The sequence below is a fragment of the Tupaia chinensis genome, unplaced genomic scaffold, assembly GCF_000334495.1.
Source record: "Tupaia chinensis unplaced genomic scaffold, TupChi_1.0 Scaffold143620_1, whole genome shotgun sequence".
NCBI classification, from domain to species: Eukaryota; Metazoa; Chordata; class Mammalia; order Scandentia; family Tupaiidae; genus Tupaia; species Tupaia belangeri.
In genome coordinates, this window is record NW_006203468.1 from 71,016 (window position 1) to 82,811 (window position 11,796).

The following is an 11,796-nucleotide window of genomic DNA, read 5'->3' on the forward strand; positions in this document are numbered from 1 at the left end:
TGTCTTAAACCAATTGAGAAATATATTGTATAGGAGGATTTTCTCTACCTATGGACAGTGAGAAGATGATGGTTACCAGCCCTGCATTACCTCAGGGAAAAACAAGAACTACTCTACCATTCTTAAGGAAGCCACATACCCGAGGATAACTCACGCTGCAGATCCCCACAACACCATTCCCGGTAATCACAAGATGGCTGCTGTGCCGCATCAACTGATAATCATCTCTGCTTACCAGAACCGCTTTCCTGAAACTGTATTCCATGGAGACTCACCTACAATTGCGGAATTGCACGAGACCCACCCTTAATCCAACCCTGAATAGAATCTCTGTTCCCTATTGTTAAAAACTTTATGAGCTGATAATTGAAAAAAAAAAAAAAGAAAGAAAGAAAATTGTCATTCTAACTAGAGTGAAGGGAAAACTCATTGTAATTTGGATTTATATTTTGTTGATAATTAGTGATAATGAGCATTTTTTTTTCACATACTTGACTGTTGTATGTCTTCTTTAGAAATGTTTATGCATGTCTTGATTTAATTCTGTAATTGGTATTTTTTTGTTTTTGCTTTTCAGTTTATTGACTTGTATTCTCTTGAATATTAATCCTTCACTAGATGAATAGATTGAAAATACATTAACCCTCTCTTGAAGCATGTCTATTCACACTGTTGATTATTTGCTATCTAGAATCATTTTAGTTGGCTATAATATCAGGTGAATTTTTTTGCTTTTGTTGCCTCTGATTTTCATGTCTTTAAAAAATCTGTGCCCAGATCAATACCTGAGGCATTTCCTCTACTTTTTCTTCTGTAGTACTATTTCAAGTCTTCATTTAAGTTTGTACTCTCTTCTTTCTGACATGGATAGCTACTATATCCAGAATCATTTATTGAACTACTGTCTTTTCCCCGATCTAAGTTCTTGGAATAATTTTTAAATTGCAGTGGCCAGCAGGAAGCGTAGAAGTTGAGAGCACTGAACTCCCACAGGATGGACAGAAGTTTGAGTCCCAGAACTGGGTGCTTGATTTCTCAGTCTCTCTGACTTTCTGGTCATATTAAAATAAATTATGGTTATCAAAATAATAAAGTTAAATAAAGCAAGACCTTCCTAGAACAGAGAGAGAAGATACAACTCAATAAATCATATGGAAGTAAAGATATTATTCTTGACTATATAGAAGTAAAAAGTTTTCTAGGAGAACACAATAAATACTAAATAATTAATATAATGTTACCATTAATCAATACCCATAATGTAAGAAATACTGATTAATCTATGATACCAATCATCATTGAAAGTATAACAGCCAAAACTTGGATGCATACATTGTTTTAAAAATGAATTTAAGAAGTCAGTCATTTTCAATTGCTTTATAAGAATATAAAATCTGTACCATTCTGGTTCAAAACCCTAAAATTGTGATACAATCTTATGATATAAGTCTTATATTTTATTTGAAACCTCTTCTGTTTTTTAAAGCTTTCCAAGAATTTTTATCTGGCTTTATCAGAATAATATAGCACTTGTGCACAAAGATGCAGCCTAGGAGCCCTGAACTGGAGGCCAAGATGGAGAAGACCTCCACAGCCACCATGAACTTCCCCTTGGTGCTGTGATAGATTGGGACAAATGTGACCCAGACACTGCAGAACACCAGCATGCTGAATGTGAGGAACTTGGCTTCATTGAATGTGTCAGGCAGGTTTCTGGCCAGGAAAGCCACAGTGAAGCTCCCCAGAGACAAGAAGCCTAGGTAGCCCAGGACACAGTAGAAGGCAATGACTGACCCCTTGTTGCACATGATGAGGAGGTTCCTGGGCTCAGAATGTGAGTCTATATCAACAAAAGGGGGAGCGGTTCCTAGCCAGATTCCACTGATAATCATTTGGAACACAGAGCAAATGGGTATGACAGAGTTGGAAGCCCCTGAAAGCAGCAAGCACCTCATTGTTCTTCCAGGCTTCATGGCCTTGAATGCCAGAATCACAGTAATTGTTTTGGCCAAAACAGTGGAAACAGCCACAGTGAACACAAGGCCAAATGCAACTCGTTGGAGGACACAGGTGACTGTGTTAGGATGACCAATGAAGAGCAAGGAGCAGAAGAGAGGTGAGCAGGATAAAGCTAAAAGCCTGGTTGTTGGCCTTGACAATGGGAGTGTCTCGGTGCTTCACAAAGATTCCCAAAACTACACCTGTGAGGAAAAAGAAACACAGAGCCATGCAGGCCATGGCTGTCCCTAAAGCATCCTCAAAAGCCAGAAATGTCACAGGCTTGGGGAGGCAGTGAGTTCTTTCACTGTTTGTAGACTCTTGAGCTGGGCACTGGACACACTGCTTTGCATCTGGTGACAAAACAAAGATACAGCAATTCAATTTCACAAATTGATTGTCATGTTAAAGGAAATGGTGACTTTTGTGTAATTTTCTACAGATGAATCCTCGAGGTAATACCAAGATATACTGAATTAAGAGCCTATATTGATGACACTGGGAGAATTCTTTCAGCTTCAGGTGGCACCAAAGTGATTTAAAACTGGATCTCAGCATCTAAAGATCTTGGTTGGCTCAGCTTATGGCCCTGAATGATACTATCAATGATGATAATTTACTCCAGATCTCTTCTCTACACTCTCCTCTGTTTTCGTTATAATGAACTTTATATTTCCATGGCTTATCATAGTTTTTTGTCACAACAGACATGAATAGTTTTCCTTTTAATATTCAGAAAACAAGAAATATCTTGTTCTCCTGGAATATCATAACTTTCAGCTTATGGCCCTGAATGATACTATCAATGATGATAATTTACTCCAGATCTCTTCTCTACACTCTCCTCTGTTTTCGTTATAATGAACTTTATATTTCCATGGCTTATCATAGTTTTTTGTCACAACAGACATGAATAGTTTTCCTTTTAATATTCAGAAAACAAGAAATATCTTGTTCTCCTGGAATATCATAACTTCTATCTCTTTCCTAATTTCTATTGATGTTTCCTTTTATATAGCATGTCACTTTGTGTACCTACTTTTCTTATTGTACATTTTAATTTTTCTATCTATATTATCATAATTAGTCCTATGTAAATGTTGAAAACAGGTTTAATTTTAACTTTTTTTGTAGAGGTTTTTGCGTTAGGGCATGTGTGCTTGCCAGAGAGAGAGAAAGAGACAGACACAGTGAAAGAAAAAGTGAGAAATCACCCTCAGAAAGGTTGGTCATGCTGCAGTCTCTTTTTCTCCTTTCTTTTCTCGGGATCTTGAGCATGTACACACACCTGCCTGCCATGAGTTTCAAAGCACCGTGCTTGAGACTCAAGCTGCATTTGGCCATGTTGGAGTTCAGCAATAAATGACTATGACAACTGCAGGTCCTAGAAAACTGTTTTACAACATTTAATTCTTTATTGGGTTTTGATTGCTCCTATATAGCTATTGTTTTAGGAATTGGTATTATAATTACATGATATAAAGATGGAATGTTCTTTTTGAAGTATCCATATATACATTAGAAAGCATAGTTGTATTTTTATTTTTGAGAGGCTGGTTATATTTTTTGACTTTATACATTATGTGGTTTCTGTTGGACATAGTTACTTCTATTGTTATATAGAAGGAAAGCAGCCACCGAGATTATGGAAATTAATAAGTATATCTGCATTTCAATTAAATTTTTTTAGAAAAATAGGTGGTGTGTCTAGTATTCACTCAAGTATTTATTTACTTTTGGTAATACTGAGGCAAATATTACTGGGCTGTCGAAAAAGTCGTGACAAATTTTTCCATAGAAAGAAAAATACAACTAAAAATACATTATGACTCTTACAACCCAATATAATCTCAGAGAATTACAGTGGTGTCATGGCATTTAAGATCCTTGTGTGATAATATGATGGGAGGAGAGTCTGAAGAAAGATATTAAAGAGAAAAACAAAGAGACAAGATATTTACAGGGCATAGAAATGGATTATTATCTGTTGATGATAACATGTAGGGCATCTCTAACTGGACTGGTGAGAAATGTAGTCATGTTGGAAAATTCACAAGCAAAGTGATGTATAGTGATTGAATGTATAAAAGAAATTAAAATAATACAAAAGTTCTAGGCTCCCACAAGACTTATTGCAGTTTGAGTCTCAGACATGGTAACTTGCTTTCTCACTTTCCCTTCCTAGATCTCTCTGGTGAGTGTGAATGACTTATAGCAAATTTTAATAATAATAATTATGGAATTAAATAAACAGTTCTTAGAAAAAAAGAATTAGAGTGATAACTAATCACATTTTTTGCTTGTATTACCTATTTCTATTCCAAAAGTCAACAAATACTCCAAACTTTTGTTTCAGGAATAGGTTTGGCATCCACGTGAATGTGCTTATTTTCTTCTGGGTCCCAAACCCTTTCTTTCTCTATTCAGTTTTTTTAAAAGATATAATTATTTATTTAATTTTATTTATTATTAATTTAAAAATTTGCTCTAAGACATTTATGTTCAGCACAGAGATACATAGACAGAAAGAGAGAGGGAAGTGGAAAAGCAAGTGGCCAGGTCTGAGACTCAAATCATGATCAGTCCTGTGGGATTCCAGTACCTTATGAATCAAGCCACCTACTGGCTCCTAATTTCATTTAAAAATTACTTATTTAATTTAATTTGTAATTATTAATCTTATTTATTATTATCATAATCTTGTTTATATTACATTGAATCACCTATACCTTTACAGCATATTGCATTTATTTTTCCAGAATAAATACCATGCATATCACTCAATACAAAGACATTAAAATCTCTATTATCATCATCAAATATCTTTTTATTTTTTTCAGTTTATTCTTATATTATTATTATTTTTTAATTCTACCAGAGAAAGAGTGAAAGTGAGAAAACAAGTCACCCAGTCCAGGACTCAAACCACAGTCAGTTATGTGGCAGTCCAGCACCCTTAGCAACCATGCCACCTGCTGGCTTCATATTATTCATTTAAAAAAAATGCTGGGAGGCACATTCACTCACTAGAGAGAGACACCCAGAGAAAGAAAGAACTAGAAGACAGCACCACCTCAGTAAAATAGTCATGCCACAATCCCTTCTGCACCATATTTTTACCTTATCATTATTTTGCACAATGTACAAACTTCTGTGTATTTTCCAAGTCATCTGATTGAGGACTCAAGTCACAATTTGGGTCATGTGAGATTCAGTCACCTTACCCACCATGCCATGGGCTGTCTCCATACTTCTATTTTTATTTCTTGTTTTACAAACTCATTTGGTTTTGCAATTCATTCACAAGAAAATAGACATTTTTTCTTGGCATATTCTAACCTAAACATAAATATTTTTAAGAAAAATGGAAATCAAAATGATTTCTACTGTTAGAATGCCAGAAATTGAATAATACTTATGGAATAATTCAAACCACATTTATTCCTTAAATATTGGAAAAATGGAAACATTCTTTATTATAATTTTTCATATTTTACAATTGCCAATACCACATTTTATTTTGACAATTGTTTGATTTTATATTTTGTATGACAGTAAATTTTGAGGTGACTAAGTGTAAAATTGATTAGAATGTTGAGTCTTCAATCTTTAAACTATGTTTCTTGTTTCTTCCTGCAATATAATTCAAAGTGTAATATTCTGATATTAGTCAATTCTTTGTTCTTAATTGCACAGGTATATTTGAGCATGGTTGGAAAAGTTTAAAATATTTTGGAACCATCTTTTGGTATAATGGATAGGTTGCTGGTCTACCATGTAGTTAACTACAGTTCGAGTCCCAGCTCTAGTGGCTTAAACTCATGCCAGGCACGTGTGCATGTGTGCCCAAGATCCCAAGAGGAGAATGGAGTAGAAGGGGTTGTGGTGCGGCCATCCCCCATGGGGGGTTATTTCTCACCTTTCTGTATTTCTGTTTCTCTCTGTCTTTGTGGTGAGCGCACGTGCCCTATAGCAAAAAAGAAAGGAAAAAAGAAAAAAGAAAGAAAAACTCTCAAAAATAAGTTTAAAATATTTTTATAATTTATCCGTTATTATATTGTGCTTATCATCTGGGTATAAAAGTCAGATTTCAACTTTAAGGCACCCAGATGTCACCTTGATAATGACACATCTTTCATTTCATGACTAATGTGCACCAGTATGAGATTTAAGATTGACACTGTCTCACCCAGCACTAAAGTGCAAGGGTGTCCATTGGAAATTATTTCAGAGTTGAGCCTAATAGAATGAGCATAACCAGATAACAGCTTACACAAAATAGGGTAGTAATAGTGTTTATAAAATAAGTATACCAAAACAATGAATAAATGAATTTAGATCAGTGGTGCTCTATGATTCATTTCTCTCTCTCTCTCTCGCTCTCTCTGGTGTGTGTGTGTGTGTATGTGTGTGTGGGGGAGAGAGAGAGTTCTGCTATAGGGCCAGTGTATTCAGCAGAGAGAGAAAGTGAGAAATCACCTTCCGGAGGAGATGGCCTTGCCACAGTCTCTTATTTTACTTTCTGCTCTAGAGATTTTGGGCACACATGCACATGCACCTGGCATGATTCAAGATTCAGGATTGGGAATTAAACCACAGTCAGCCACATGGAACAGTGCCTTCACCACCACATCATCTGCTGGCCCCCATGTTTTATTTCTAATAGTATTATTAGTTTTATTTTTATTGAGCAATAGAAGGGACTAAGAATCTAGTTACGTATTTCATACTTGTTTGATTTGAAATGTCTGAGTCTGGGCACAGGACACAAAAAAAGCAGCAAACAGGTCTTCCTTCTTGGGGTAGTTTTTGAAATCCAGGTCACCACCACATCATCTGCTGGCCCCCATGTTTTATTTCTAATAGTATTATTAGTTTTATTTTTATTGAGCAATAGAAGGGACTAAGAATCTAGTTACGTATTTCATACTTGTTTGATTTGAAATGTCTGAGTCTGGGCACAGGACACAAAAAAAGCAGCAAACAGGTCTTCCTTCTTGGGGTAGTTTTTGAAATCCAGGAACACAGCCGTGACTACACACCGATTCAGGAGTCTGAGCAGAAAAGAGAATTATTAGTCATAATCATATATGGTATAAATTGTTTTGATGAGATGTCTCAATTTTTCTCCACTTTGTAGAAAACTATTGCTTTTAATGGTTCAACACTGTGTATTATTTAATCCTCCATCACATTAATATTAGTAAGGTTTTCTCTTAATTGTTTTGTTTTAAAGATAGAAATTTTCTATAGGGTACATGCACTCAAGAGAGACAGAGAAAGTGACAAAACACTCCTGGTGTGATATCCACACTGCAATCCATTACTTACTGTCTTCTCAGGGTTTGAGGAAACCATGCACATATGGCAGACATGAGTTTTAAGTCTCCAGTTCCAGGACTCAAAACTGTAGTAACTTTGTGGAAGTCCAGAATTTAACCCTTGTGTTATGTGTTGGTCACCCTTACAAAGATTCATCATGAAGAACTAGTATGCTTCCCTTTGTTCTTTATGTATTATTACTATTTTAAAATTTTTGTAAATATTATTTATTTAATTGTATTTATTATTATTATTTTAATATATGAACAGAAATAGAGAGAGAGAAAAAAAGGGAAAGTGAGAAAGCAAGCCACAGGTCTGGGACAAGAACCATGGTCAACCATGTGGGAGCCCAGTGCTTTAACCATCACCTCATCTGCCAGCCCTCTTTATGTATTATTTGCCAAATATCTCCAATGTACCTAATTACTGTACAGTAACTAAACTAATCCCTTGGTCATTCTTTTCTCTTATGTAATCACTCTCTTCAAAACAATTTCAATGCAGCTTTTACAAGGTAAATATTCTGAAAAGCTGTGTTCCCAAGAATATTTATACTAGGTTCTCATATCTGATTGTGTAGAAAAGTTTTAGTTCTCGATTTTAAAATATATAATGTGATATGTAGGTACACAATAAAAATTTAAGTTAAATTTTATGTGCTAGCAGAATGATAAGAATGTGGTTAATTTACTTCTGGACTCTGACATTTGTAGAGCCCTGCTTTTTATATATTAACACAATACATGTGTAAAGCATGATTGTTATATAAATCTTTTTTAAAAAGATTTTTGCCTTAGGGTGTGTGCACTCACGAGAGAGAGAAACAGAGACATTGAGAGAGAAAGTGAGAAATTAGCCCACGAGGGAAAGGCCATATCACAATCAATTCTCCTCCATCTCTTCCTAGGATGGGAGCATGCATGCACATGCACTCAGCATGAGGGTCTATACAGCAGGTCCGAGACTCAAACTGCAGTTAGTCACATGGGAGTCCAGCATTGTAACCAATACGTAATCTACTGGTTCCTGTTGTATAAATATTCTACCTCATCTATGACTGAGATTATAGTCAATGCTTTGAGATGTTTAGTACAACAAAGAAAGATATGCAAGAGTCTGGCAGGTGGTGGGGTGGAGAAGGCACTGGATTCTCATATGGAAAACTATGGTTTGATCCCTGGATCTATTGACTGGCTTTCACATTCTGCCTCTCTTTCTCTCTCTCTCTCTCTCATCAAATTGAAGCAGGTTAATAATAACAAATTATGTAAACAATTCTTAAAAAAATGGTATGTAACATGACAAGAGGAAATGTGAATGGTATCTACAAAAACCTGAATGATATTTTAATCTGTACTCTCCTTGTGTTTATAGAAGATCAATATATAAGAAGAACTTTGTTGACAAATGGTAATAGGTTTAAGGATATATAGAGGAATTTTTTTAGACACACAGAAACACACACACACACACACACTTTCACATACATATAGACATATATATAAGAGTTGTGTGCTCTACAAAGACAGAAGACAATTCAATGACAAAAAAGTTAGATCATATTAATTTCATGTGCAATGTTCAATATCATCTTGGTTTGTGTAAGTGCAATCAATTATGTTCACACACTGACAAACTTTCCTAAAAATATATTAATTGGAGATCAGCAGAAGATGCACTGTTTGCGTTGTCAGACTCCCAAATGCCTAAGTACAATTTGAGTCCCAGAACTGGCAGCTTGAATCTTACTGGGTGAAGGTGCATGTGAACTCAAAATTTTGAGAGGAGAATGGAGGAAAAGGGATTGTGGCATCACCATCTCCCCAGGGGATAATTTCTGGCTTTTTTTTATCTCTTTGTTTCTCTGGCAAGCACACATGTTCTACTGCAAAACTCTATCTAAAATAAAAATTAAATTAAATTAAAAATTCATTCCTTTCATTATATAATGTTCAACTATGTGTGCATATCCATTACCACATTGATTTTAATTGGACTGCTGTTTAAACAACATAAGAAAACAAATCAGCATATAAAAAAGATGTGAAAACATCTGTATGTTAGTAAGAATGCATGTAAGCAGAATCACATAGTATAAAGTTAGGATTAAAAAGGCAGACTTCAAAAAATAATTTGTATTTTCACTGAGGCACGAGTTTAATTTTTCTTTAGGGTCTGCTGTAACTCATTTGCTTTCACCAGAGAGAGATACAAAACAAAAAAATAACAAACAATACAAACAAAAAAAAACAATAAGTGAGAAATTAATCCTCAGGAGGTTGGTCATGCCTTAAACCCTTTTCTTCCATTATCCTCTCAGGATTTGGGGCATGCATGCACATACACATGCCAGGCATAATTTTCAAGTCACAGGGTCCAGAACAAAAAACCATGGTTGGCCATGTGAGAACTTAGGTCCTTTACCACTACAGCACCTGCTGGCCCCGTGAAAAGTAAATTGAATGCTAAGTTAGTGTGGGAAGTGGGTCAAAGAAGGAGGAGAATGTGAGGAGAGACATTGAAGACAAAAATAGAAAGGCAAGACATTTATGGGACACAGAAATGAATTATTATTTATTGATGATAATGAGTATAGTGTCCCCAACTGGATTGTTGTGAAATGCATTCATGCTGGAAAGTTCACTTTACAAACTAAGTATAGTGATTTAATGTATAAAAGAAATTAAAACCAAATAAAATACATGAATATCCACACTCTATAGTAGAAACTGAAAGATTGGAGAAGAAGGTTCCACATGGCTACAGCGAACTAGATTTCTCAGGGAATGAAGATTTTCTACCGATAATTCAGCCTCCAACAAATGAGCTAGCGGTAGGGAACCCCCGCCCCCACACCCTCAGTCTTCTATCTCTATTTCTCTGTCTCGGTTCCTGTCTCTCTCTCCTTCTGTCTTCCCTTTTTTTTTTTGGTAATTTTTCCTTTTTACACTTTTTTTAAAAGGCACAGTTTTTTCTCTGACTCTTAGCTCCACCTTTTTAATCACCTTTAATCTTTTTAATTTTCGCTCTGGTCCTCCCACCATGTTCTTTTTTTAAAAGAACAGTAATTACAATTTTGTTTTAATTTTTTTGTCTTTTTTTTCCCTTTTTGTTGTTGTTTGTCTCTCTCATTTTCCTTTTTCTTGTCTCTCCACCTTCCAATATCCTTTCAATGTGTTTTTACATGGATCTAAGAGCAGTGTAGCTAAACATCCAAATACTAATAGGGTTAAAATATTCCCCAATATGTACTGAATCTGCTGCACCAGTGATCACAACAGAATGGCAAATAGATTCTAGATCACCTCTGTCTGCTTGCTCCTGAACATTCAGGCTGAATTTCAGGAATTTGAAAGAAACACACCATCCATCAGATGACAAGAAATCACTGCTGGATCTCAAGAAATATGGGAAAACAAGAAAATACCTCTCCTCCAAGGGAAAAGAGTAACTCTTCTTCATCCACAAGCAGTTCGGTGAAAATCATGAAAATGTCTGATAAGGAATTTAGGGCATTCATAATGTCGAAACTAACAGAGATGGAAGAGAAGAGAGATAATGAACTGCTAAAGAGAAAGGAGAAAGAACTTGTCGAGTTCCAGGAGATGAGGAAATTCTTGGAAGATCTAAAAAAGGAATTGCACACTTTACCAAAGACTCAATCGGAACTGTTAGAAATGAAGTCTATAATACAGGAAGTCAAAATCTCTCTTGAAAGTATTAAAAGCAGACTAGATCATTCAGAAAATAGAATCTCATATGTAGAAGAGAAAATAGCTGGCCTAGAAAAATCCACCACGAAGACTGAGAAAATGGCCCAAAACTTAGAGAATAATATGCGAAAAGTACTGGATATCATCAAACGTCCAAATATCTGAATAATTGGCATTCCAGAGAGTGAAGAGACCCATAAGGGCATTGATAATCTATTCCACAAAATCCTGCAAGAAAACTTTCCAAACTTAGAGAGGCATTCAAAGATCCAGTCCCAGGGAATACAAAGAACACCAAATAGAATCAACCCAAGAAGATCTTCTCCAAGACACATTATAGCCAAGTTGACCAAAATCACAGATAAAGACAAGATACTAAGACTGGCAAGAGAAAAACATCAAGTTACCTACAAAGGACATCCCATCAGGCTAACAGCAGATCTCTCATCAGAAACAATGCGAGCGAGGAGAGAATGGGAAAATATATTCCAAGTGTTAAGAGAGAAGCAATTTCAGCCAAGAATACTGTACCTGACAAGATTATCTTTCAGGTGGGAAGAAAAGACAAGAACATTCTCAGATAAACAAAACCTGAAATAATTTACCAGCACCAGACAAGATCTCCACGAAGGTCTCAAGGGTGTGCTGTTTCAGGAAAATTAAACACAGACACACGGAAATAAGAGTCCAAAAACTAAGAAAGTGGCCAACTTAATCATAGGGACAAGTCTGGAGTTGAATATTATATCCCAGAATTTAA

General features: G+C 35.5%; 1 protein-coding gene across 1 annotated transcript in view; it reads right to left on the bottom strand.

Annotated features, from left to right (window-relative positions):
- Positions 1-2,079: 2,079 nt before the first annotated feature.
- The window catches only part of LOC102498605 (rap1 GTPase-GDP dissociation stimulator 1-like), a gene marked incomplete at its 5' end in the record, with an annotated part of 35,891 nt that continues 26,174 nt past the window's right edge, over positions 2,080-11,796 (bottom strand). The window contains 2 exon segments of the mRNA XM_027766661.1: positions 2,080-2,201; positions 11,642-11,681. Coding sequence (XP_027622462.1) covers positions 2,080-2,201; positions 11,642-11,681 — 162 coding nt within the window.